The sequence below is a fragment of the Diaporthe citri genome (genome assembly GCF_014595645.1).
Source record: "Diaporthe citri strain NFHF-8-4 chromosome Unknown scaffold_1, whole genome shotgun sequence".
Classification (NCBI taxonomy): Eukaryota; Fungi; Ascomycota; class Sordariomycetes; order Diaporthales; family Diaporthaceae; genus Diaporthe; species Diaporthe citri.
In genome coordinates, this window is record NW_025064846.1 from 26670 (window position 1) to 54288 (window position 27619).

General features: G+C 57.6%; 7 protein-coding genes across 7 annotated transcripts; 5 read left to right on the forward strand and 2 right to left on the reverse strand.

Annotated features, from left to right (window-relative positions):
* Positions 1–7388: 7388 nt before the first annotated feature.
* On the forward strand, positions 7389–10019 carry INS49_000010 (uncharacterized protein; the record flags this gene model as incomplete). Its single annotated transcript, XM_043160848.1, has 1 exon — positions 7389–10019. One exon carries the CDS (start codon positions 7389–7391, stop codon positions 10017–10019), a length of 2631 nt encoding a protein of 876 aa, XP_043029354.1.
* A 1280-nt stretch (positions 10020–11299) lies between these two features.
* Positions 11300–12395, forward strand: INS49_000011 (uncharacterized protein; the record flags this gene model as incomplete). The annotated part of the gene is made up of 3 exons (XM_043160849.1): positions 11300–11331; positions 11441–12089; positions 12171–12395. 3 exons carry the CDS (start codon positions 11300–11302, stop codon positions 12393–12395), a joined length of 906 nt encoding a protein of 301 aa, XP_043029355.1.
* A 1061-nt stretch (positions 12396–13456) lies between these two features.
* On the reverse strand, positions 13457–14014 carry INS49_000012 (uncharacterized protein; the record flags this gene model as incomplete). The annotated part of the gene is made up of 1 exon (XM_043160850.1): positions 13457–14014. One exon carries the CDS (start codon positions 14012–14014, stop codon positions 13457–13459), a length of 558 nt encoding a protein of 185 aa, XP_043029356.1.
* Positions 14015–15789: 1775 nt separating this feature from the next.
* INS49_000013 (uncharacterized protein) lies at positions 15790–16589 on the forward strand (the record flags this gene model as incomplete). The annotated part of the gene is made up of 2 exons (XM_043160851.1): positions 15790–16141; positions 16201–16589. 2 exons carry the CDS (start codon positions 15790–15792, stop codon positions 16587–16589), a joined length of 741 nt encoding a protein of 246 aa, XP_043029357.1.
* Positions 16590–17345: 756 nt separating this feature from the next.
* Positions 17346–20364, reverse strand: INS49_000014 (uncharacterized protein; the record flags this gene model as incomplete). Its single annotated transcript, XM_043160852.1, has 5 exons — positions 17346–17960; positions 18060–18090; positions 18158–18344; positions 18431–18633; positions 20273–20364. 5 exons carry the CDS (start codon positions 20362–20364, stop codon positions 17346–17348), a joined length of 1128 nt encoding a protein of 375 aa, XP_043029358.1.
* Positions 20365–20523: 159 nt separating this feature from the next.
* On the forward strand, positions 20524–21317 carry INS49_000015 (uncharacterized protein; the record flags this gene model as incomplete). Its single annotated transcript, XM_043160853.1, has 2 exons — positions 20524–20760; positions 20859–21317. 2 exons carry the CDS (start codon positions 20524–20526, stop codon positions 21315–21317), a joined length of 696 nt encoding a protein of 231 aa, XP_043029359.1.
* Positions 21318–23670: 2353 nt separating this feature from the next.
* Positions 23671–25319, forward strand: INS49_000016 (uncharacterized protein; the record flags this gene model as incomplete). Its single annotated transcript, XM_043160854.1, has 2 exons — positions 23671–25023; positions 25257–25319. 2 exons carry the CDS (start codon positions 23671–23673, stop codon positions 25317–25319), a joined length of 1416 nt encoding a protein of 471 aa, XP_043029360.1.
* Between the last annotated feature and the right edge of the window lie 2300 nt (positions 25320–27619).

Genomic DNA, 27619 nt, shown 5'->3' on the forward strand with positions numbered 1-27619 from the left:
AACCCACTTGAGAAGGGAAGACAAGAAAGGACTAGAGCATCAGGGACCAGCCAGCCGGTACAGTACCGTACACGCGGGACTACAACAGTAGAACAAACAGCTGCGGCTCTGGAATGCTACGAAATGAACCCAGCAGCGCCTTTGTCACGGAAGCAGGGGAATCAACCGGACAGACTAGGTCACGTAAAAAGAAGCAGATTGTCTCTCAAAATAGCGCCACGAGCCGCGCGTACCTTGTTAGCCTCTCCTTGTCTAATTTTCGTCTTTTCTTTTCTTTGCGTCCGTCCCAAGAAAATGTGGCGCCTCTCAAGACCTGCCGCGCTTGGTCCCCGAAGTGGGAACGCACTACTATGGAGGTGGGAAGACTATGGGACGAACTATTCTCCCGTCCCGCTCCGGAGGGATCGCGATCCTCAGACTAGCTAATCTTTTCTCTCTCTCAGGTTCTGTGAGAAGAGAAGAAAAGAAATTGGGTGCTGACGGAGGTCTCACTCACCGTGGAGGAGGTGTTCTCAGCGGAGGGGTGTGCCGGTCGTTTGGGTTCCCGCTGCTCACCACGGTTCGTCGGGGGGGGGGATGGTCAGCAGGGTGGCTGAACCGGTCAGGGAATGCCCGGCGAACGAGCGAGGGGTCCGGTCCATCCTGTGGTGCGGAGAGCCAGCCTTCTCTTGCGCCAGCTTGAAGTTGAGATTTCATGCGTGTAACTACGGGTGTGTGGATGTTGGCGTGTGTGTTGGTGGGTGTTCATCGGGGGTGGTGGCGAGAACTGATATTTTTTTCAGCCTACATCAGCACCATCTCTCGGGAGCTCCCTTCCCTCCCGCCCCCCTTCCCGCGACGCCCACTTTGGTGATCTACAGTTGCAACGGACGGGGCCCCCAGGAGGGTCCGGGCATTTTTGGGGGGAGGGGAGGGGGGTGGCGGCGTAAGGCAGAAGGTTGGCAGGCAGGCAGGCTGGCTGGCAGGTGGACCAAGATCAAAGATCTACCGGCAGAGTGGTGAGGTGAGGGTGCCTTGCAGTCAATAGTCTGGTCAGCTCGCATGCAGGGCCCGCGACACCACCAACTCCGCGGCGGCAGCGGAGGGGAGATTGGTTCGACGCGGCACGCGTCAGCTTGGGAGAGTTGATTTGTCGGAGGGGGAGGGCTGGCACATCTCGTCTCGTCTCATCATGCTCTTGTAAGGCTGTGGCGGGCTGACAGGAGGGGCCGGCTGGCACATCACCGCCCAGGTCCAGCTTGGGCGAGGCAGTCTTGCTTGCCAGGCTGCCCCCGTTGTCGCGTCAAGGCGATGAGGGCGGGCCGGCCGGCCTGGCTTTCTCGGCTGAGGGTGGGACGCCTCCGCTTGGCGGGTTGGGGGTGATGGCATGATGTTGGTGATTGAGGCGGGTGGCGAGTGGTGGGCGTTGCTGGGTGTCGCATGTCGCTGCGTCTCTTGGGTTTTGGCATGTGTGCATGTGTGTGCATGCTTACATACATATACACGCACATGTCCAGTGCAGCTCTTGGGAAGGACTGTGTGTGGCTCAAGGGGAGCCGGGGAGCATTGGATCGGGTGGCACGGCACATTCGACGCTCATCAAGCTTCGGGGTGAGTGTGAGCGGGATGTTGTGCTTGGTCGATGCGGATGAGAAGGTTTTCTGGGCATCGACTAGACAGACTATAGCCTCGATCCAGGGGACTTTCTCGCGCCGGATGAAGGTTTGCGCCGTGCCTATATCGTCGTCATCATTGTTGTCTAGACCTTCTCGGAAGATAAACACCCTCGGCTGCCTGAGACGAGAGACAGAAGCTTGTGAATACGAGATCCCAGCAGTATTGTCAGAAACATGTGGCAAGGCTCGACCATATCAAAAAGCATCGCAAACTTTTGCATTTAATGGCACTAGGCCAAATACTAGATGCTCAAATACTGCGCGATGGCGCTCGTTTCGAAACACAAGCCAAGGGTGATCTGCGGTCGAGATGCCGAACCTGGGAGAACTCAGGCAGGGTAGTACACTGCAGACGTCTGGCTGCAATAAGGTCTGGTAGGAAACAGACTACCGTGAGCAATGACCCCACATATACCGAACAATTCGATTCTGTGTGGGCAATCCATGGGACAGCCACCCACCCCAACCCTTTTTTTCCTTTTTGTGAACGGCGCTACTGCAGGTACGATACCAGTTTTACGAAGGGATCTGCGGTACGGCGCCGGGACGTGCATGCACACAACCACGGGGCACAATATGACGGGCGGGTGGGCTAGGACGGGACGCTTGTGAGGCCCAGAAGGCCATTGTTGCGATAGGCGGGCGGGCACAGAAAGAAAAGTTAGGCTAGAGAGTAGAGAGACACAGTGGGAGAGAGGGTAAGAGTGAGAGGTAGCCTGACGTCTGTGTGACACCGGGCCAATACGACCACATCGGGAGTCTGTCCCGAGTGAAATGGTACATCGGCTGGAGCTGTTTCTGCCGGCTGCTTCGTGAAACTCGGAGCATGTATGTAGGAGGACCAAGAGAATGAGAAATCGTGGTTGACAAATGATCCTTCCCGGAAAGTTCTTCGCGGCGGCACGATGCGGCGGGATGTGGTATGAGATCCGGAGGGTGTAGCAGCACGAGGGGGGTTTCGAGAGGGAAAATGATCCGGACGGAGGAGGAGGAGGAGGGGCCAAGACAGGCGCGGGCGCAGATACAGACCAACCGGTGCGCGTGTCCCCCATGAGGGGCGGCCCAGGGAGCCAGAGAGCGCGTAGCACAACCCGCAACCTTGAGTCGAACCAGCGGGATCTTGCAGTTGGAAATGGAATAGCTCGACGCGGTACGACGCGAGTAAGCGAGAGACATTCGAGAAGAGGGTGCGTGTCCAGCTGCTGTCTTGCGACCGAGAACATCGTGAGGGTCTCTTTGCCGCGCACGACCTCAAGAATATGCAAACGAGCCGGTCGCCGTCGGCCGGATACGTGGCCTTTGCCAGTTCATCTCGTGAAAACAAGTGGGCGGTAATTGCTCCTCTGCCCTCTTCCTTTTTTTTCTTTGCACACTGTCTCCTCGTCTTCTTTCCTTGGCCGCGCAGTAGTTAGGCCCTCACTCCCTGACTCCAAGGTCGGTCCCGACCAGCTGCTGCAGCCCCTGCTTATTCGCAGGCGAGGTGCATGCGACCACTGCAATACGACCCCAGCGACTACGCAATATCGCATCGCCCCAAGTGCTTACGAATGCTCATCAAGCAGCGACAAGCGACAGCGAGAGGTGCAGAATGAATGGGTGGTTTGAATTGCACATGAGCCGGATCGTACCCACCCTCACTCACTCGCTGCTTGTCTCGTCTCATCCCATGTCTGTCTGCAGCTATCGCTACAGTATATTCGTTCCTTCACGTCGCACGAACTGTTCCCCCGCCCCGGGCGGCGGGGTTCGGCGCGTCAGTGCGTGTATAAGCTGCCGAGACCTGTCAGTCGCAGGGACGAGACAGGGACTACGGACTGCTGATCTTGATCCTCTCTCTTCCTCTTCCGCGTTACGTGTGCGCCAGCTTGGTTATAGCGATGTGCCACTGCGTCGATGGGCAGAAACCGTGGAAGACAAGTGAAGTCGAACCCCCAGAAGAGGCTGAAAAGAGATTCCGCGGCCGTCTCAGCAAGAGCTCCGTGCGGCCCCTGTATTTCGTGGCAGACATGGGCCTAAGGGTGGGTGGACGAGTGGGTTCAGCGTAACGCCGGGACCGGATCCAGGTTTCTGTGACCCTCTCCTCCTCTTCCAGAGGTCCCTGGAATTACAGAAGACAAGGTACAGTACTCCTCGTCCCTGTCCTGAGCCCAAACCTTCCGACAATCCACAGCCCACATCCCACGATCGCCTGTGCGACGGTGTTTGGCTTTGATAGCCAGGGGCTGTGGCAGTCATTTAGTCAGTTTCTGCAGTCAAGTTAATTTGGGTCTGTCATTGATGAGGCGCATTCTTCAACTACCGCCGTGCGTCGTGCGTGCGCGCGTGTATGTTGCAAGGATCCCGCAAGGGGAAATAATATCGAGTCTGTCGGCAGGAGGCCCCGTTGACGGCCGCATCTGCAGACATCTGCGGGAAGGCCTGATTGAGTTTTGTTTTCCAAATTTCTGGGACCAGTGTCTGGCCCATATGGAGTTGGCTTGTCTGCCCACCTATGTGTGTGTGTGTGTGGGGATATGTGAGAGACAAGAAAATCCTTCGTGGGGAAAAAGCATGATAGATATGGGCAATCAATCGAGGCCCATTTCTCGTCGACGGCGCGAACTATGACAAAAGCAAACTCCACCACCAAGACCTGGCGAGCAGCAGGAGCACGAGTAGGAGACCCAGGTGCTATACTGTATGAGGAGATCTGACGGGTTGGGCAAGACCTGGACCTGGTCGACGGCCTGGCTGGCGTCTACTGTGTACAGCAAAGTAGATTACACAGTACTGGTGCAGAAGCACCGCACAGCCATGTCGCAGTGGGTACTGATGCGCTCTGGATTCTGGAACAACGGCAGAGCTCGAGATGGGCAGGGCAAAATGGGTCCTGGGTGCCACTGGGTGGGGTGTTTTACCATGTAGGATCTTGTTTCGACACCCGCGAAGGCTCCGGATCGGGAGCCGTCGGCAGGGCAGAGGGCGGGGTCAGTTCGTCGATTGTGACTCTTTTGTCAGAGCGAGAGAGTCAGCCTGCCTGTCAAAGTGTCAATCGGGTTGCGCTGCAATTACTGTCATGTCAAGTCAGCCGTCAAGTGGGAAAAAGACGCGAGATGGGTCATTGTTGAACTTCCAAAGCCACAGAAAATGGTGCTGCCAGCCTAGCAGTTGGCGTCGTCCAACGCCGAAACAGTTTGACGGCCACGATGTCTCCTTGCGTTTCTCCATCACCCACGGGTTCACCCATCCCGTTGCGCGGTCGTGGCCGTGGTCGCGACCATCGTCATGGGCCAGGGTTGGACAGGCGAAAACTTTTCCTGGGGAGCTAGGGTCCACGAACCAGAAGTTGGCTGTTGGACTTGGGGCGGCAGATTCCAGCAGCGTCAGCCCGTCAGCCCGCCCGCCCCCTCCCCCTGCCGTTTTGCTGCCTTGTGTGGCCGGATGTGCCAAGCTGGGCAAAGAAGACATGGCGTGGCGTGGCGTGGGCATGGCAGGCCCTCAGGACCACTCTGCTCTTCTCTTCTTGTCTCCTTTTGTGTCTTGTCTAGTTGGATCACTCGGACTTGTTGAGCTGCTGGATTTCTGTGAACCCACAAGAAACCGCAGTCTTATCCATACCGAGTCTGCTCTGTATGCAGTAAGCAATAGAAGGAATAGCTCGCGCCACTTGCAGCTCAAGCTCGAGCAAATAGGGTTTCGCGGTGCCTGGCAGGGCAGGACGCGCCTGGTGGTGGAAGAGGTGGTGGACGAGGACGGGAAGGAGGGCACACGCTCATCAAAAGCGCGTCGTGTCGTTCATGCAAGAGCGTGAGTGGTCGGACCCAAGATCGAAAAGTCAGATTTGCGAGATAGAATCGGCGGGCATCCTTGCAGAGTGGTGGTGCGGCGCGCGACGGGAGGAAGAGTATGAGATCATTGCTACTTCGCGCCGGTGTGGCCCTGGGAAGTACTGCAATGTTAAAAACCTGGCCAGGCACGCCAGGCTGGCGGCTCGACCCCAAGGATGGCTGTGCAGCCAACCAGCTAATAACACCAAGTAAATAAGCCCAGGAGCAGTTGCTGGGTTCTCGCGCTGGTCCTGCCGCCCGCCCGAGAGATGGCCAAGAGCAGATAAATTGTCTTGCAAGCAAGACCAGTGCTCAGATAAGTTTTGACAGATTCGTTCGCTCGCTCGCTCGCTCGCTCCACGGCCGTTGTAGGGGATCAAACCAGGTGTCACGGCCAGCTTGGGAAAAGCCCCAGCAGGATATGTTTACATCACATGTAGCTGTGTAGACTGGGCACCGTACTGTACAAGGGTGGTTGTCTACAGGGTGCACTTGGACCTGCCTGGACTGACTGTCTGCAGCACAGAGCATTAGCAGCACACACACACATTCGCACTCACACAGCACGCTCGGCGTACCAGACAGAACGGCTTCGTGGCCCCGAGCAGTCCCTGAGTATCACATCTCGATCACCATCACAACCTTATCCGACCACGACAGAGATTCACTCAACCGTTCCTGTCTTTCATCCCAAGTCTTGCTGTTCCTTCTTTCCCCCACACGCTCACAGCCACACCTGCAGTGCTCTACTCCGACCTGCCGTGATGTGATGCACTATTACTGTCCATGTATTCCTCGCGTAAATAGTAAATGCCATAGTATCATAGCAGATGCAATATTTGGGTCTTGGTGGTGCTACTGTCACTGTCACTGCGAATGGAGGGCGCTGAGGGGTCAGGGGTGTGTCGTGCCCTGGTCCCTGCATTGTTGGACCCCCGCCAACCTTACAGCACCTGCCCTGCCCAGTTACCAGGTACGGAGGTACTTTGGGGTACGTACCGCACCTGCCAACCCCGAGCCACCTCCACGCTTGTACACCCGTACCTATGTACCTCTGCTCTGCTGCAAGCTCCGGGTGGTACTTCGGTCAGCAACAGGAGCAGAGAGCACCACCACACCCCGGCCGGGACATCCCATCCAGCCCGCCAGCCTCGACCTTGGAGCCTGTGCCCATCTTCCCTCTCCCAGCGTCGACCCGGCCAATGTTTTTCTTTTCTCCCCCAGAGCTTCCATTCGATATTAATGTGGTCCTATGTGCTATATCATCGCCTGATAAACCCGTCTTCGATCCGCGCTGCGTTCTGGGCTGTGCCTTAGCTGTTGCAGCTGTTGCTGGCGCACAACCCTCTTACGCATGAGAGTTTGTTTTCCCCCTTGGGTTGTAACTCTCTCATATTACACACAAACCTTCCCTCTCAAGACCCCGACGACGACGCCTCCCCTTTCCTCCTCCTTTCATCACGCTCGTGAGACCGCTGCTGTTGGACTCTGCACCACTTGAGCATCACTTGAGCACCTACAGAGACACTCCACACGCCACCGACGGCCCTCCTGCACCGACTGATACGTCTCAGCCGGTGATGTTTACCTCCCCTCGTGTCTCTCGTGCCCCTCGTGTCTGAGCCCGCCTTTTTCCTGTCGCTCCCGCATCACGATACCTGTCTCATCCGTCCCTCAGACATCACACTCGCTTTCATGCCCACTTCGGTGTCTTTTCTGCTCTCCATCACCCCGCTTGTAACCAGGTGTCAACCTCCCACCGGATACCCTGTCTCAAAGTTTGCGTCATTCCTCGTTTGCATGAAGCTGTCACCTCGTGACCAAGCAACAATATACAAGCAGCCGCGCATCCTGTAACCATATCCCGGAGGCTACCTCTCTGGGCCATCGTTTCAACGGCACACTCACACACTCACAATCTGTCAACATGGCGGACTTCGACACAGCCAGCCCTGCCACCAGCAGCTCCTCAGCAACCTCAAGCGAGCCTCGGACTACACTCTCGCGGAGGCAGAGACCGCCGGACATTGACATCACGGCCGCCATGGAGAACAGGATCCCGCTGCGTGCTACCAAGGAAGCCAGGTCCAGCAAGAGGGAGTCGAGGCTGGGATTCAGGAGCATTTTCGCCAGGCACCGAGGGTCGGGTGAAGCTGATGAGATCAAGGCGGCTCGGAACGTCGCGAGGGCTGGGAAGCGGGAATCCATGACGGCGGACAAGGACGGCTGCCCACCTTATGCCTTGCGGCCGACAGCAGTGCAATCAGAGACACACCTCGCGCCGGTGTCAGGTGATGGGCCAATTCTCAGACCACGGACGTCAACGATCAAGTCGCCAACCTTCATGGCGCCGAGGTCACCTCTCGGGCCAACAACTAAGAGGCGGGGATCACTTGCCACTTGGGATCCTGTGCCTCTGTTCCAGGCGTACCCGCAGGCTGTTCGCACCGCAACCTTGCCAGCCTGTGTCCAAGCAGACAGCCTTCTCCGGGCGCACCAAAAGCGAGAATTGATCAACAACAGCAACATAAACCATCCAGACCTCGGTGACCAGAAGGCCTTGTTCGTGGACATTGCGCGCAAGAAGCACAGGCGCAACAGCTCATCTGTCAAGCTTGACTGGACCACCAAGCTTTACGTCCTGGTCACCTCGGGTTACTTGCTTCAGTACAGCGGCGATGGCACTCATGACCGCCTACCAGAGAAGGTCATCCAGCTGTGTAAAGACTCGGCCGCCTTCGCGAGCGACATCATCCCTGGAAAGCACTGGGTGCTTCAGGTGTCTTCAGTGTTTGAAGATGGTGCACTTATAAGCCAGGACACCAGGTCGCTGTTCGGGAAGTTTGGGATGCGCGAGAAGGAGAAGCGCCTGGCCTCCGACATCTTGATGGTCTTTGAAAACGTCGATGACATGGAGGATTGGATGTCATTCTTGCGGAGGGAAATCGAATCATTGGGGGGCAAACGGCCTGTGACAGAGACAGGGGCGCCGAAGGAGCCGGTGGAACACACCCAACTGAAATCTCAGCCAAGCCAAAGGGCACTGGTGGTGAGAGACCCTTACAGGTTTGTGCCGGCCATGACCAGCCCAGAGTCGCGATGGGATGCCTCGGTAGCCTTTGACGAGCCGGAGCTGCACCTTGACGCGACGCTCACGGAGCTGCTCCCGGATCGAAGTTTCGATGACAACTCCACAACCAACAGCTTCGTTTCCCAGGACGGCCGACAACTTGACGGCCTCCGAGACAGCTCCAACCGGTACTCCTTCACATCCGCAGCTAGGACTATTGTCACGTCCGACTCCTCGCCGTCCAACTCGCCAATCCGAGACAGTTTTGGGAGCCTGATCAGCAACTCTGACGAACCTACCCCACTGGCCGAGGAGACCGAGATTCGTCGCCGACCCAATGCCGCGGAGATCGAGGACCGACGTCAGTCCTACCGCACTTCCAACATGGTCCATGATATAAGCGCAGGCCAACCACCGCACAAGGCACACTCCTCCCTGTCTTCCATCCAGGAGCCGCCCAACTTCAGCCTCCCGTACTCGGGAACACGTCGCCGCTCTGCAACGCAAGACTCGGTCCATGTCCACAATGCCCACGGCGCATCAGGGCGGCCACCGCGGAGGATGAGGCGTCCCCCTCCCTCAGCGCTCGGCCTATCTAGGCCATTGTCGATTGTGGCAGACACGCCCTCCCCTTCGAAATTGTCGCCACCACCACGAAGCCCTCTCAAGACCGACGACAGCACCGGCATTTCAGAACGTCCAAATTCGCCATCGATGTTCACGGGCTGGACCGCAGGAAACGCCAAACCCGAGTATGATCTCTCGTCACGAGCATCCAGCCGTGGTTCGATGAGGACGAGCTACCAAGTGTCGGTACACAACAGCCCGCGCAAGTACGCGAGCATGCACACGCTCCGCCCTGCCGATGACTCGGTCTGGGGGGGCGAGACGCCAAAGTTCGACCTACCCATCCACGCCGCATTCAGCGGGTCTTCACTGCGCGACAGGGCAGAAGAGGCGGCAGAGATCCCCAGGAGCATGTCGTCGATGGACACGTACGAGACCTCGGGCAGGAGCCGCTCGCCCATCATCCGGGCCGCAGCCGCCCAGAAGAGGGCGAGTATGTGCAGCCTGCCCAGCGCCAAGGCGTCTGCGCGCCACCGCTCGATTTCGATGTTCCCCACGACCAGCCGACACCGGGCGACGGCGCAGTCGTCCCACCGCGACGAGCTCACTCCCGGGGGTCGGGCCACGTCGCCGTCGCCACACCGCGGGCCGCGCAGGGGGTCGGCCATGACGATCCCTGGGCATGGGCAGAAGCAGTCCGGGTCGTCCTCGCCGAGGAGCAGCAACAAGCTGAACAACAGGCGCAGCCTCCCGCAGATGCCGCACGCGCACACGCAGAACTCCCCGCTGCTTCCTCCTCCCGCCCCGCCGCCGACCAAGGCGCTGCCGCCAATCCCTCAGGCAAGGAAGAGGAGGTCAATCAGCATCCCGCCCAGGATGGGCATGAGGACTGCTGCGACTCTGGTCGGAGGGGATATTTGAACGAGCCGACAGACACTATATGTGTCTTTGCTTCTCTTTGTTTTCCTTTAAAGTAAGAATCATGAATTGAGACGGTGAGATGGGAATGAAGTATGAATTGGAACGGGTCCGAGATTGGAAGATCGGCTTCGTATATTATACAACGTCGTCATAGCACTACTGGGTGGTGCGCTTCACTTCGCTAACTGCAATTTTCCTTTGTCTGGCTTTTTAGGGACGGTGTTGGGCCGGTACGGAAAAAGGGAAAAGAGAACGGTGGGCAATTGGCGGAGCAAACGGATCCTGGACGGGCCAGGACCGACGGCGTCCCTTTGGAACGAGTGAGCGCTACCGTCTTTTTTGAGCCTTGTGTGTTTTTATTTGTAAGGACAAAGTGAAATGGACAGCTGGTGGGCGGGATATCAGAGGACGGGAGCATGTGCAGCATGATGAGAGGAAATGGTTCACGCCTGGGAGAAGGCCAACTGTGGTCACCGTCACATAAAGGGAATACAGCACAGCATTTGAGGTTTTGAGACAGAGAAAGCTAGCTAGCTGGGTGATGGACCACGGGCCACGCGCCGGCATTTGGTCGGAGCCTAGGTGTTTTTGTAAGCGAATATCTATCTGATTGAATATTCTTATTACTGAGTGGCAACACCACTTGTTGGATGTGTCGTGATCAAAGGTGCAACGGACCAGCGAACGAACGGGGCCTCTTGATGACTGAGACGACATGGCACTATGACGGTGGCACACTGCGCATTAGTTGGCCCTATCAAAGTAGCAAGATTGTGAGTCATATCATGGTCAGATGCATCGAAACGAGACGAGCGTGTAAGCTCTCGTAGTAGGCAGCGCGTTCCTCGAGTGTGATGGAAATTGGGCCGTTGCAATACCTATGAAGAGGGTGACTACCTAGGTAATTGGGGGTTTGGATGTTGGCCTAGAGGTGTTCGGTGGCACTGGACGTAAACCGGCCCTCAGGCACACAGCTTCGGGGTTCAGTGCAGTTCAGGTGGAGGTGGCCTGGCTGCCTGGGTGGCCATGGGTGGACGGGAGCTGACGGGCTTTGGTGTGGTCGCCTCTTGGCGCTAAGAGCAAAATGTGCCCCACAAAGAGCTTTGCCTTGTGCCTGCTGCCGCATACCAGAGTTCAGAATTTCGGCCATCACAATCCAACCCCACATCCAACGCCAACCGAACACTATCGCCAAATCAACCCCGTACCAGCCAGACAACCAGCCATCCGAACAATCCATCAGCCAGTCGGTCAGCAACAGACACGATCACATATCCAAGATGGCTGCTACCGCCACGAACAACCCAGCAAGGTAAGCTGTCCTGTGTGCTCGAATCGCTCATTTGGCGAGCCACGATCGGCGTCACAGCACCACACCCATGTGTCCACGAGAGCTTTCCCCCCTAACATGATGTGCGCAGGGACTGGGCCGATGACGACGACAACGAAGAGGTGCCAAGTACCGCCCTCCCCAGCGATGAGACCATCCAGAACCGCGACGGCACAAAGACGATCATCTCCTACCGCCTCAACGAGAACGGCCAGACCGTCAAGACCACCCGCCGCATCCGCCTCATCACCCACCGCGAGGTCGTCAACCCGCGCGTCGCCGAGCGCAAGAAGTGGTCCAAGTTCGGCCTGTCGGGCAGCGACCCCGCGGGCCCCGCGGCGGACACGACCTCTGTCGGCGAGAACATCATCTTCCGGCCCTCGGCCAACTGGAAGCAGGAGGCCAAGGACGAGAGCAAGGACCCCAACGCCCAGAGCATGAAGGACAAGCTCAAGGACAAGAAGGTCAAGTGCCGCATCTGCTCCCAGGAGCACTTCACTGCCCGCTGCCCCTACAAGGAGACCATGGCCCCCGTCGGCGAGGTCGTCAACGCCGACGTCGCCGCGGGCATGGGCGACGACCCCACGCCGGGCGCGGCCGCCGGTGGTGCCGGAGCGGGCAAGAAGGGATCGTACGTCCCGCCTGCGCTGCGGAACGGCGGCGCGCGTGGGGAGGGCGAGAGGATGGGCGGTGGCAAGTTTGGCGAGCGCGACGACTTTGCCACGCTGCGTGTCACGAACGTATGTTTTTTTCCTCTATTTCTATTCATCCACCATTTCTACTGCGCCCAGATCACACAAATGCTGACTCCTTTTTTCCAGGTCTCGGAGATGGCAGAGGAGCAGGAGCTGCGCGACATGTTCGAGCGCTTCGGCCGCGTCACGCGCGTGTTCCTGGCCAAGGACAGGGAGACGGGCCGCGCCAAGGGCTTCGCCTTCATCAGCTTCGCGGACCGGACCGACGCCGAGAGGGCCTGCGGGAAGATGGACGGCTTCGGTTTCAAGCACCTTATCCTCAAGGTCGAGTTTGCGAAGAAGGCTGCTTAGGTGGCTGGCCTTGGGTGATCCGGGGACGACGGGGGCGGGTAGATTGCATGAAGATATAGGGTCTTTGAAATGGATGATTTGACCGCTTCGTGCCGCGACTTTTGTTGATAATCGCGGCTTCTGTGGGCGGTCTTGGGTGACTACGTGGTGTCTGGTGAAAATTGACTGCGAGCTTGTGGAGGTCGCTACTCGAGCCAGCCACAGATGTGCACGAGATGAATCAGGGCCTCACATGGAGGCCTGGGGCAGTTACGGCTCGTCTGGCTACGATGACGAAAACAGTTGTGCAGGCCAAGCATGCGAGATTCTTAGACGTCAGACCTGGCTTGAACAGAGCGCTGAAAATGGATTCCGTGGGTTTCATAAATATGCGTGCATTTGTGCATATCATTTTAAATTCAATGATCAACCTTGTATCTGCCCCCTCGACTACTAGATATTATCGGTTTCATGACCTGCTGCTACCGTCCACTTGACCGCACATACTCTCTCTCTCTCTCTTTGTGTCTGTCTGTCCTCTTCCCTCTCCCACACCCTGATTGTAAACCTTGGATATCTCTGGAAAAACAAGCAAAAGTCCAACTCCTCCGAGTGACGTTGACATAGAAAAGATGGCCCTTCCATGAGGGCCATGTATAGATGTGGTGAGGCCCAGGTTCAGGAACCCGACCGACGACTTGACCAGTCCAAGCCCCTCTTTCTCTCCTTCTCCACCTTCTCTTCGATGTCGGATCTCAAAAGGTGATTGTGCTGGTCGTGATCGTTGCCTCGTGAAAGCCGTGATAACAGTGGGAATCAAAACGAAACAGAAAACAAAGGCAGGAAAGCAGACATGACTTGTAGGAAAAGAAAGAGTGGAGGGGGGTTCGTGTCCCGGAAAGACGTCAGTAAAACAAGACATAGGAAAAGCGCGCCGGTGATGGGGGATCGTCGAGGCATGTGTGTGTGTCCCAGCAATATCGTCGCTTCAGAGATCTCACATACGCACGCAAGTTCCATCCCCAACACGCAGAGCTGAAATCAACGTTCAGTCTCTCCCCATGTCATCCCACGCAACCCGTCTACGCCGCAGCAGCCTCCTCGCCCTCACCCTCCTTCTTCGCGGCGCCCTCGCCCTCACCCTCGGCGCCCTCAGCGCCCTCGCCCTTCTCAGCGAGCTCCTTCTCCCGCCTGAGCTTCTCCTCCAGCCTCCGCTGCTTGTCCGCGGCCCTCATCTTCCTCTTCTCCTCGGCCTCGGCCTTGAGCTTGTCGTTCTTGGCGCGGAAGAGGTACCCCACGGAGGAGACGACGCGCCACGTCAGGCGCGCGCCGTTCATGTTGTGGCTGAGGCCCTCGCGGAAGTGCTGCTTGGCCTGCGTCCAGTTGGCGCGGGCCTGCGAGCTGCGCTTCTTGGTCTTGTAGGCGCGCTCCTTGCGCTGCGCGTCGCGCAGGCGCACCGAGGCGCGCCGCCGGTTGTTGACGAGGAGCATCTCGGTCCCCGAGGTGCCCGGGCGCTGCGGCTCCGCCGATGTCGATGCTGCTGCCCCGCTCTCCGAGGCGTTGCTGTTGGCGCCGTCGCTCGAGCCTGACTTGGGGGTCTCGCGGGCCATTTCTGGTTTTGTCTTTGAGAAGAAACCCATGTGGGGTGGTTGTTTTCTTCCTGGTTCCGAGGGGTCTTTGAGGGGTTCTCTTATTGAACTTAGATGGTGTCCTCGATGATAGGGTGGTATTATGAGGTGGCAGGTCCCCGAGGATCTGGCCAGAGTTTGTGGCGGGCGGATCGGCGTCTCAGGAGGCGCTGGACATAGATTGTCTGCCTCGTTGGTCCTTGTTTGCGTACGAGGAAATTGATGAATAGGAAAGGCACGATGTTATACCGCTAGTGGTAGTATTGATTACTCTTGTTCCCTAGTCGAGCAACAAGAGCGCGTGTATGTGTATGTAAAACGACGGAAAGAGGAAGCTCGAGACTCGAGACGAGAAGGGAACCACGGAAACTTTTCTGCGGACAGGAGGGCATTACCCGCCTGATATCCGATCACCATCATGCTGCGATGGTATATTGTGACTCACCTATAGACCGCCCCTTCTGTCTTTCCTGCCCTCTCCATACGCGCTGGGGTCAGGGGCGGGCACGCGCTCTCCATGGAGGTGGGTGGGTCGCGACCGCGTTTGACTGAGAGGAGAGGGCAGAGCAGAAGAAGCCAGAAGAACATACTGGACCGTCCATCTTGGCCGGTGCTCGCTAATTCCCGAGTTCATGCGTGCGCTGCTGGGGGAGGGGGGATGGAAGGGACCACCTATAGCCCAGGGAAATTGGTGCTATGAGCCATCATCACAGCAGAGGAGACCCTTTTGGGTCGATGTGGGCCAGTCGAGTTTGTCTGCCAGTCTCCTTGTGCAGCCCATCCCTTCCCGTCATCCCATCATGCCCCCTGCCTGAGCCGCGATACCCTTGGCTCCACCATGTCGAGTCACGCTGTTCGCGGTACAACACTGCGCTGCTTGTGACTGTGGTTGTGGTGGAGCTTTTGTTGACATGGCAGCCCGAGTGGGAAAAGAGGAAGAGGGAGGGCATGAAGCTTTCCAATCAAACGCGTGCCACGTCGGGCGCTCGTAAACGGGAAGACCCTTGTCTGCCGTCCGCTATATCCGCCGTGCTAAGACCAAGGCCTGGCTTCTTGTCTGCAGTGGGCCCCCGTAAACGCTTACGCTTTCATGGGTACGGTATCTTTTCGTTTTTGAGTTTCACTGACAAGCAGGTCTGTGTTCCTCCTCTGCCAGTCGTTGAGTCTGTTTGCCGCCGGACTGAGACTGCAGCGCTGCAGCGCAGTGATGGGGTGATCCGGCCGTGGCCTGCAGGCGACGGCGAGATGCTTCTCAGTCTGGCCAGACTGTGCAGGCGTGTCTATGTTGTCACTGCCTCGGGCGCTCACTCACTGACGTTCATGTGCACGAGATGGACCGATAGAGCATTGCATCTGAGTGGAACCCATTTTTCTTGAAATGAGGTCGCCAAATCTCGATGCACCTCGGTCTCTGGTAAGATTGTGGTGCGAGCTCGACCAACTTGCCTTACTCGGCTCGATCTGGCATGGGAGTATATTTTTGTGGACCAGATCTAAGACGCCATCGAACATTCAGGACCCCGGAGATCGGCTTCTAGAAAGACTGGATTTTCTTTCTTCGTATAAGACGGGGCGGACGTCATCTCCGACAAGTGTTGGACCGAGAGCGGCCGCCCGTCCCGTGCTTGACCCGGCCGGGACGACCAAACCATGACGCAGCGGCACGGCCGAGTCAAGCTTCCCCCTGGTGCACCTCACTTGCTTAGCCCCGCTCCGGACGCTGCTCATTACCGTTCTCATGCACGGCGGTCTTCTTCGCCAGCATCACTGTCCACGCTCCGCCCGAGATGTCCGAGCAGCAGCCTCAGGTCAAGAGGCGCAGAGGCACCAAGCACGACCGCACCGGCTGCCTGACCTGCCGCGCGAGGCGCAAGAAGTGCGTCGAGAACACGCTCCCCAGGTGCGGGAGCTGTGTGCGCCTCAACCTCGAGTGCGTCCGTGAGCCCGTAAGGCGAGTGCCGGGGGCATCAAATGCTCCCAGGGAGGAGGCGACCATTGATGCCCGGCCGCCTCAAGATGGTCTTGTACCAGGGTCTGCCCGCGGCCGAAGCCCGTCTACGCGCGTTTTCATGAGATACTACGTGAACTTCCTCGCCTTGAAGCTAACAGCATGCGGCTACCAAAACTCGTTCCGCTCGGGTACGTCACCACATTCTGTGCCAGGCCGCCTTAACCCTCGACTAACCCAGCCATCACAGCTCTCTTGCCGATGGCGATGGAGTCACAGACACTCTTCGACTCGGTCGTCGCCCTCGCCTCAGGCAACCTGTCCAACTTCGACCCAACCTACCAGGTTGCGGCGATAGAAGCCCGGTCCCGCGCCCTGCGGGGCCTCGGCGCGGACGTGTCGAGGCCCTTCGCGGCCATCCACGACTACGAGACCGCCCTGGCGTCGTGCCTGCTCCTCTCCGCCTCCGAGGCCATCCTCGGCCTGCGGACCGGGTGGTCGGAGCACCTCGCGGGCACGCGGTCCGTCATCATGTCGGCCCGTCTGCGCGGCCCGGGCTCGGGAAAGCAGGAGCTCCGGGGCCCGGAAGCTTTTCGGGGCAGTACGGAGGGTGAGTGGCTGCTGCGCAACTTTGCGTAACCACGATATCCTGGGGAGTGTCACCTCTGGACGGCCGGCGCTGATCCCTGGGGAGTACCTGGAGGGCCTGGGTGATACTGTTGACTCGTACCTTGGTGTTCATTCCCAGCTGCTGGTATACATATCCCAGATCAGTGCATTGCATGCACCTGGGGACATGTTGGCCGCGGATGAACAACGGTCAGATGGGGACGAGACTGTTGATCGAATGGCGGCATTACATCGGATTTGAGCAAGAGCTCCGCTCGTGGCATCCGTTATCATCAGATCCAATCCTGGAAGCCACAGCATATGCCTACAAGAGCGCCGCGCTCATATACCTCTAGCAGCGGATGCGGCAGATAACTCCGATGACCGGGACCTCGGATTCGGTGGTTTCTGGTGAGGTCAAGACGGTCTTGGACAATATCGCCAAGATCCCAGAAGACGCTCATCCCGATGGCATCCTCCTATTCCCCCTTTTCATGGCCGGGGGAGAGACAGCCAGCCTTCAGGGCATGGAAATAATTCGCTCGAGGTTGCGTTCCATCGACACGATACGTGGGTTTCGCAACGTTCCACGTGCATGCGAAGTTCTGGAAGAAGTCTGGCGAACTCGGACCACCGCTACCGAGTGCAACAGTGTGGACTGGAAAGACATCCTTCTCAACCAAAAGGGAGGGCTCTTGCTGACGTGAAGATCCATTCAAAGCGATCACATGCTCGGAAAACCTCGAAACACCTCGTGCTGGCACCTCGCTCCGCCCACAACATTCCTCAAGGTATCCGGATGACCACCTTGCCAGTATGCGTGGCGGACCAAAGGTACTCGGGCGCCTCCACCAGCTGCTCGAACTCGAAAGCCCTGTTGATGGCCGGGTGGATATCATTCGCCTCGAAACACGCCAGCATGTCCTGCAGCTGCTCCCAGGGCCCGACCACCACGCCGCGGAGGACCGCATGCCGATCCAGCGCCAGGAACGCGGCGTCCGGCCCCTTAAGGCCCTTCCCCGCCCCGAGCGGGTCCGGGTTCGTGATGTGCCCGATGGCGTGGATCACCCCGTTGAACCCGATAGCGTCGAACGACGCCTGCAGCGTCAGCGTGCCGCCGACTTCAATGATATGGTCAGCTCCCACCCCGCCGGTGAGCTTCTTCACCTCGGCGGCCCAGTCGGGCGTCCTCGCGTAGTTGATCCCGTGCGAGGCGCCCATCGCCGCCGCGGCCTCGAGCTTCGCGCCCGACGAGGACGTGACGCTGGCCCTCGCGCCCGCCGCCGCCGCGATCTGCAGCCCGAACGTCGACACGCCGCCCGTGCCCTGCAGGACGACCGTCTGGCCCGGGCGGAGCGGCGCGAGGCCGTACAGGGCGTTCCAGGCCGTCAGCGCCGCGCACTGCAGCGGAAGGAGTCAGCTATCAAAGCCCCGAGAACTTATTTTTATTCGAATATAGGGATGACCAGGCCACAATTTGGCCATGGCTAGTTTCAAAACCTGCAGTCTGATAATGCCTTTGAGGTACAGGCTACAGATAGGAAACTGTTCCTCAGAGGGTTGAAATTGTATCCGGAAGCTGCTTAATTGGCAGGCACGACGCCTCCTCGAAGGTGAGGTAGTCCGGGATGCGCGCGATGCCCGTGCGCGGGAAGTTGAAGAACTCGCCCATCAGGCCCTGGGCCTCGCCGCCCAGCTGGGTGAGCGAGGTCGCGTACGTCAGGCGGCCGGCGACGTGGTCCTGCGTGAAGCTCGCGAGCACGCGGTCGCCGGCCTCGACTATCCCTGTTGGCGAGGAAGGTGTCAGCAGTAGGAAAATTTGTTTACTTTTTTTTTTTTTTTTTTTTTTTTTTTTTTCATCTGCTACGTACCGGCGCCATCACTGCCCGGGACGACGGCGTCTGGCCCGGGGAAGGGGTACGTCCCCAGGGCTAGAATGCAGTCCCGCCAGTTCAGCGAGACGGCTTTGATCCTGACGAGGACCTGTCCGAATTTGGGAGGCTCGAACGGGACATCTCGAAGGACCAGGCTTGGGAAGCCCTTCTTCTCGGGAAGCCAATATATGTTTGAATGTCTTTGGGGGCATTGTTGCTTTCGGCTTCTCAAGTGCGATTCTAAATAATGTAATTATATCGGATTCTCTCCCAGGAGATCCTTCTTTCTTCTGTGTGCAAACATTGTCCTATTTGTAGGATTTGGATCGCTGCTTTCTCATCGAGCAACATGGATGTTTAAGTCTATCTCACTTGGACGAATTGTGTCAGGGCGGTTTAGATACGCGGAAGAAGCCAAAGACGCCGTGCAGCCGGTGTGCCCCACTTTTACACTCGTCTTTCCACATAGGAATGTGTACTCTTCGATTCTACGCTATTTGATGACGCCTTTTTGTATAGGTCGTAAGTCAAATTTGCCAAACATGTCGTGATTGCATATTAGAAGGGTTAGGCAAATTATGCTTGTTCCCCTCCCCTCGCTGTATAAAACTATACGAGCTGTGCTATATCTCCAAGCCCGATGAACAGGATCATGTTAGGATCAAGAGGCTGAAGAGCTAATCATAGCTACCGATCCCAATGAGAGCCTGTGACGACTGGAGGCTCATCCATCACAGGCTGCCATTGATGATGCACAAAGACTGGTACTAGTATAGGTGGGCCGCAGCTTGAGCCGGTCAGCTCTGCTCACACATGGAAAAGCCGTTTTGTTTGGGAGATGGAAGCAAGCTGGTTATGTCCACCAAACTCATCTCCCAGGTGCTGGACGATAGCCTTGAGCGCATCGCTGACCAGTGGTGCTGGAGCTTGACTTACTCCCTTTCTCTTCGGGCAGGGCCGACTTCAAGCTGGACCACTCCTCCAATATTTCGTCAGCGTTTTTAGCCACAGCCTCAAAGTCTCCCAAAGATGATTTGGGAGGCCACTGAGACGGCCGGGCATCCCCCTTCCCCAGAAAAGTAGACGACCCCGTCACCGCCACATGCTGCGGGAAGCCAGAGCGGCCTTCGCCCCCCCCCCAAGGCTCCCGGCCCCCCGGCCGGGCTCAGATGGGCAGATAGGCCCCCGGGCTGCTTACATGGTATTTCTAGAAGACCTTTTCTTAGAGAACCCGATAGAAGCACCCTCCGCCTTTACAAGTCGTGTCACACTACAGCTCACCAATGAATGCTTCCTTCCATCGTAACACTGCACACACTGAGTTGCACAACTAAAGCTCAGCTCATTATACTTTCTTTGTGTCCGCCAATGTGTGAACTGTTTCTCTTCCAGCCCCCGCCCAATTCTCCCTCGGCTGTGATGATGGGGGCCAGAATCCTAATCAACTCATGGCAGGCAGAAAAGGGGCGCTTCTCTGATCTCGCTCCAAATCGTTGAATCCCCCATGCCACAACCTGCTTTTGCATGCTTTCCTTAACCTAAACAACTGTAGCAAAGTCCCTCCAGTTTTCTTTTGACTAGCTTACCCGCCCCCTCCCCACCTGCTCCGCGAGCCTTTTTGTTTTCCTTCCTTGCCTTTTCGTGTTTACTACCGCCGTAATGGCTCGGACTATTCCGCCGGGATGGACACAGAGTCCTGGGTGCTTGTCCACTGATGATCTATGGGGATGGCAAGTTGACGGGGGCCTCTACGGAGACATGCTCGGAGGGCCAACAGCGACAAGCAGTTGTTATCCTCCAGACTACCAGCCAATGACCACTATCATATATGCCACTAACACATGCCCGGACGCATTCACCCCAGCGTGCTCGACGCCAACATTGGGGAACTGGTGGTCTGTCTGCTGTCCAACGTGAGTCACAATGGACATCATAACACCAGCACCGCGACAGAATGAAACTCCTGACAACCCATACAAATCCTCTGGTTTGGTTGGCTGAGCCCAATTCCACAACTAACTATGTACCTTTGGCTTTTCAGTGCCTATCAGTTCACATGCGGTATCTCAAAAGAGCTGGGCCCCGCAACCATGTTCTGTAGGTCAGCCTGGCCGAGCGATGCCACATGGAGATGGGTTGTATCATCGTACACGAAGTTCGGCAAGGGGTTGCAGAGTCTCGAGACGTACACCGCGACAGTAAGGGTAAATGACCAGGGCACACAGTCGCTATTAGTGGTGACGACCTCCGGGCCGTTTCTCGCCTCTGACCTTCGCGGGTCTGGGACAGGCGCCTTGTGGGGAATGGCGGTTTTGATCACGTCCACGGTAAGCCTTTTCGTTATCCTCGGGCCAAATTTCATGAGAACGGTTCTCCAACCCTTCGTCTTGGACGCAATGCTTGTTGCTAACTCAGGTCGCTCCAGAGCTCCAGCAGCCTCGGGGACACAACAGCAACGGTCGAGCACAATGACAGCAATACTGGCCCTGCCGCAAGCAACACATCACAAGTCGCCAGCAGCCTCGTCACGAGCCCGGCCCCCACCGCGACAGCAGCGCTGCCGGGCGCCGGCCTCTCCACGGGGGCGGCAGTCGGCATCGGCGCGGGCGCGGGCGCGGCGGCGCTCCTGATGGCCCTAGGCGGCTGGCTGCTGTACCGCCGCGGGGTTGCCAAGGGCCGTATCACGTCCGGGGCAATCGGGCAGCAGCAGCGGAAGAGGGCCGAGGAGCCGACAGGGCATGGGGACATTACCACAGCGGCGGCGGCGGAGTGGTCGTCGCATTATCATCAATATCAGCAACCATACCATAGCTACAGCCATGACGTTGGCCGCCGGCCGTGTGAGTTGGAGCCGACGCCGCCTGCGCCGAGGGAGCTGGAATAGAAGAGGGAGCCGGGCAGCGTGCCGGATTTGCCTTTGAAGGGGTGCCGAGAGCAGCTATTGATACGGAATGTACATCTGAGACGACATATGACGTGACTTTTGTTGAATTCAATCAATCAAACCGGTGAAGCGTATAATTAAAAAAACAGTCCCGACTTAGGCCAATGTCACCTTCCAGAGACCCAACCCGGCTGGGACGTGTTGGGAGCAAAGTGAGGGAAGACTGCCTTGTTAGGTACCCAGGTACCTAGGTAGGGACAGGGCTTTTGGTACAGTACCTAGATTGACTGCCCCTCACTTACACCTCCAAATTGCTATGCCCCTTGTGGGCTGCCATTACACAGCCGGTCTGCAAATCTGCACCCGGTCAGCCGGCACGAGGTATAAGCTGCAGAGAAAGCTGGTTGAGTCTACTATGTGCATTACTACTGTACTGTTTGACTGGATGCATGAGCTGGCAATTGATGGTCGAGACGGACATGGGAGGGACGGGCCTATCATCTCGACGCGGTGGATCTCGTCGCTCTTCTCGCAGTGGTTGGTGCCAAACTCTCCGAAACATGACCGGGGATAGCATGGAGGGCGGGCAGATGCGAGCAGTGGGCTCTTTGGGATTTGTGTTGAGCATATGTACAAATATCGTATGACATTATGCTTCGCACGAAACCCCGGTCTTAAGCCTTACTAATAATGCCCGCCTGAAGGACATGATTGAGCGGCAGAGCCAGGCATGCAGTGGGAAGAGCCGCGCAGAGTCGACCTGTCACGGGAGTACTGCCGCTTGATTTGGCATTTTCCCGCCATACAGATGCCAGCCTGTGGGTCACGCTATCTGGGCTCTGTCCTGTGCCGCGGCTCTCGCTCATGGGCTCCAGTTCTAAGCTCGCCTGGTTTGGTTGGTCTGGATTTCCGGCCATGCCTTGTCGGGACGCACGTGTGGACGTGCCACAAACTACGATGGAGCAGCTGCACTTTGCTGCATTGAACGTATACTGCGCCTGTCATTTTATGCGTCCGCAACATGCAAGTTTTCCTCGGCAGGCTCTTTGATCCCGTACTCACTCTGTTGACTGTAGTCAGCCAGTTGCCACGGTACACGGACCACGAGTTCGTGGCAGGAAAACATGCTATGCCGCCAGCCTTTTCCCCGGCAACCTGGTCCACGAGTAGATGCCGACATGTCTTGCTTGCCGCACGGATGCATGGCCTCTGCTACTACTCTACCGGTATATGTGCTTCGGTATTGGCGTATGTAATGCAATCTAGGTTATATCCTCGCCGATGCCATCGCACGGCTGAGATAAGGTGGTCTCGCCTAATAAGCAGCAAAGAGGTGCCGTTTACGTCCAACATCCCTCCGAGCACACGACAATCAAGCCGCTGCAGCACGGTGAGTGCGTGCACGCGACAGTACTTTGACCACCAGCCTTGACCCTACTGCCGTTTGCAGTGGTCCGGTGCGAGAGTGCGAGAGAGGAGAGCATGACCTGGCCTGGTCTCATCTGATAGGATAGGGAAAGGAATAGATGAGAATCAAGCCAGGGAAGGAAAGAGAGAAGAAAAAAAAGGTGAGCAAAGATAGACCAACCGTTGCCAACCCTGTTTCACAGCGGGAAGGGGCGGGCCGTTCCCCCCAGCCCAGCCCAGGCCAGAGCGGGAAACCTTTTCCCTCCGTGGCCAGGTCGAGCTTTTGGAAGAGGAACAAGCCACCCGCACCTGCACCCACTACACCCACATCCAGGCGCTGATCACTTGCCCGGGTTGCTCTTCCACCTCGCAGCCCACTGCCCCAGACCTGCACCATTTTGGTCTGACCGGTGTACAGCATAGCATGTCTGGGTAGTACACATGTTCAATTTTCCCATCTTCTGCTGCCCAATCCGAGGAGCACCTGGAGCATCCCAATTGACCCCCGGAGACGAGGAAAAAGAAAAAGAAAAGTAGAGAAGAAAGACGAGAGGGAAGAGAAAACTCGGCGCTTCTCGCACTGCCAGGCACGGCTTACTCCTCTTTTTTTTGCCTGTCTCCTTCTCACCTGACCCCCGATTCTTCAACCACCACCCAGCCTTCCTTCCCTCCCTCCAACCCACGCACCTGCCCATCCACCGCGACTACCGGGTGCACCTGCCTGTTTTTGTTGCTGTCTGCCTTCCTTTCCCCCAGCCCGTCCTTGGCTGCGCGCGAACCACCAACCACACTCTCACGGCCAGCCGATGCCATAGCATAGCCCGCTCGTTTCCTCCCCCTTCCCCTCCTCCCCTCCTCTTCCTCCTGTCTCACGCCTCCGCCTACCTCACCCCCGTGCCATCTCCGGCCGTCCTGCTCGCTCCCCCTGACGCCCTGTCGCCTTGAGATGAGGGGCAACACCGTCGCGGACACTTGGGCGCGAATACCTGGCCTCTCGTCATACTGGTGTCTGCAGATCCAATGGCGCGTCGACGAAGACGTCGTCGCTGCTCTCACCGAGCCTCGCTACCCTGTTCCTGACGAGAGTCTCGACACCATCATCCTCGTGCAGACCATCTACCTTCTCCAGCTCTTCCTCCACCTTCACGAGTTCGACCCCTGCATCAAGGAAGGCGACCCGGACGAGGAGCTCCTCCGCCTGTTCCAGGACAATCTCGCCCGCGAGTTCAATGCCACCTACGGCACAGCCCACGCCCGCTTGGATCGAGGACCCTGTCCGGATGGCGAATCACTCGAGCGCGTCGTGCGCGGGCTCATGCTCGCACAGAGGGAGGCGGGTCAGCAACAGCCCGAGCGCTCCCGCTCCTCGCACTCCGACTCGCCTGACTCTACCAAGTCCAGACTGCAGCAGCTGCTCGTCCAGCTCGTGGCCGAGCTTAACAAGCCCGTCTACATGCACAAGTCTCGGTACGAGGAGACCCACGGCCCACGGACAGACGAGACGTGGGCTGCGCGCTTTGCAACGCGTGTCATTCAGTGGCGCTTCCATATGCGCAACCCATTGGTCCAGCCAGCCCTGAGGGACCAGATCATCCGCGTTGTCGAGGACGCCCACGCGCTGGACGAGGAGGGCTTGGAGGTGTATCGCATGCTGAGGACCGCGGCGCCCGGCTTCATCCACGTCGTCACGCCCTTGCAGCCCGACCTGCAGCCGACACTGCGGCAGCCGAACCCAGCCCACCACGTGCCACACTCGCATCAGCACCAGAGGTCCATAAGCAGCGGTGGCATGAAGATGCAGCACATCCTGGCCTCGCCATTGCCGCAGACACCGGACCAGACGCCGTCGGCATCTTCGGCCACGCCGCGCACGCCCTTATTCCCTCGACACGCCCAAGTCGCGGTGCCACCGCCACCATCATCATCACATCACCATGGCGACAACGCCAGCAACAAAAGGGCCTCAGCACACGACCTACCCTATCCGCCAGCGAAGCGACCACGATCAGCACATGCGCAAGACGCAATCGAGGCCGACGGCGCGCATCCCGAACCGAAGAGAGAGCCACCGACGGCAGACGACGGGAACCCCGCGGGCGAGATTCCGATACGGGGCGGGCAGGTGGGCGACTCTGCGGGGCCCCCACAGGCGGTGGGAGTCGAGGACGCGAACGTCCTCCAACGCATACTGGATGGTGTCACCGGGCTTCACCAGAGGATGGAGGGGCTGCACCGGGACCTGGGCCAGAGATTCGACGCGCTGGACGACCGACTGCAGCGGCTGGAGGACTGGATGACGGTGAGCCAAAGTTTTCCTTGCTCCCTTGGGCGTCCGCCCCTTTTAAAGAGCGGCGCCACGGCGAATCAGGGCGACCTAGCTGTTCTTTCTTCTAAGACATGTCTTTCGGCGCTAGTGCGCGAATCTAAAAAGATGCTAGTGTTTATGGGGAGTCCGACTAACTTTGGCAATCATTGGGGGAGAAAGGATCCCGTATAGTCCGCGGGACCGATCCCTGGCCACCGTCTTCACAGGGCCGCTGCGTCGAGGTCGAGCGAAAGGGGAGCCTCAGGTTCCACAGCACTGGGCTCCAATGAGAGATCATAGCTGTGTACTTTCGGCCCATGAGGGCCGTTCCGGCGTAGAGAGGGAAGGATCGGATAGTCAAAAACAATACTCGGCCTGGCTCTTCTTGTTGTGGGGGAGAAAGGGTCAGGATTAACGGGTGGGCGGCCGATAATACGGCTTAGAACGGCGGATTCTGGAGTTTGACAACCGGCCCGCTTCCAGCCCCCAGTGAGAGGGCGGACGGCGGAACGGACATCATTTATGGTAGAAGCCGGACTCGGCGGCCACAAGGCTTGTCCCAGCGCGCCCAGCGCGCCCCTTCGCCGGGGAGAAGACCGGCGTTGCGAAAATATGATAGCTATGTAAATGCCATTACATCAAGAACCAACCGCCTTTCGGCTGGCACATATATACACACGCCGACAGACCAGACAGATAGGCTGCCTCGGCCCTGACTAGGCTTCGGTGGCTTCGTCCGTCGCAGGGGCAGGAGTCAGATGCTTCTGGGGGACGGTCGTATTTTTGGTCGACGCGCCCAGGTTTTTCTTTTTTCGGTCCAGATCCCGAGAGAGGGAAAAAAAGGAAGGATAGGGCAAAAAAGAAAAGGAGATCGCGTGGGACCGAGATCGCGCCGAACGGGACCTGGCGAGCGCAGGGATTCCTTGGAATGGAATTTTGCTGCCACTATTATCGGTCTCGACTTTGCATATAGGACAAACAAACAAACGCCTACCTTGGACGGATCGATGTGGGATCTGGGTTCCCCCTCCCCCCTCTCCTGGGAAGGATCACACAGGAAGTGGGATCTCGCCTTGTTCCGACTGGGATAAGCCCTTGATGCGCCCAGGCGGTCCTGGCATGGCGGCCCTGTGTGGCTTGACAAGGAGTTTGCCGGGTCGTCAATCTCTTGGTGTGATGTAGGTGCGCGCTAGGAGGGGTGTTGGCTTTCCCATCTAGGCCTGGAATCACAATTGTGAACCTTTTCTAGTTCTCATGCGTCTGGCTTGCATGTTGACACAAGCCTCTGGAACCTCGCCCCCTGGTTGTCGGGCTGCAACATGCCGCGTGGTCCCTTAGCCCTGTTGGATACGCGGTGATGTCAGGCCAATCTGTCAAGATATTTGCGCGCAATATGGGCTCGGGTCGTAATGTTACCTCAAGCACGATTCGCAGAGCATGAATCGAAGTTAGAGATATGTTACGCACCAACTTAGCCCGAGTCGCGGCGTTACTGGCCATAGACGGCTTCTCAGCGATGAGTACACCGCTCAATCGGGGCGATAAAGCGAGAGACGTGATAATAGCATTCACAGTTGCATCATCTGGTCACCGTAATATTGCACTGGTTATGTGGCTGAAGGAATACGTTTCACGTTGCTGCTGTATCCGTAGGAGGTTCCCGAGCACTGTCGGATTTCACATTCCGATGGAGCTGTCTCCCACAGTTACACTCGATGGAAGGTCTGAGTTTCGCAGCTTGTGACTGACTAAATAGAACAATCATACTGCTGCCCTCGACCCTGGGCACAATACAGCGCAACGTCCCATCACTCCAACTGCTCGCACGAACTACCCAGGTACGACAAACGGGACCAGCGCGGCCTTGCATGAGTGATACGGCGCGTTCTTTTTCCAAGAATCCACACCACATCTGACTGGCTACATCTATAGCTTCTCGCAGTAAATATCCCGCCGTGGTCTATCCACTCCTCGCAAGGGGGACTGGAATCGAGTTTTCGGCGACAAGATAATGAAAAAGAGGCAGCTGATAATGAGTGCCTGTTCCCTGAAAGGCGGAAGAGAGACTATATTCAATCGCTTAACAAACAGGCTAATTGGAACTGATGGACTCCAGATGTCAGCATAGGACAAGATTCAACAGCGACAAGATGCTGAAGTCAACTGGACAACACAGAATTGTCTCTCTCAAATCGGTTACTCATGGCACAGGTATCACTCCCGCGGTCAGCTTCGCAGAGGATCAACTCACAATCCGTCTTATCAGATTACCTCAGTTGCAAGAAGAACAACCGCAGTCCAAGACCGGACATGATAACGAGGCAAGACCCCAGATAGGGCTGCGCAAAAAACGTAATATTCCCTCCGTCAACCTAATCAATACAGAATCGAAAGCAGAATCAAAACACAGAGCCGCACATAGAATGCATGAAACCAGCGATCCAACCCAGCCCTGAACATCACTCCAGCGAGTCGTCGACGTCGTCACCTCTGGCCCCTTCTCTCACCCCCGTGTCAAGGCTGCATCCTCACCAGATCGGTTGCTGAGCACTAGTACTTCCGCGGACCGGGGGCATTTGCTGTGGAGGGG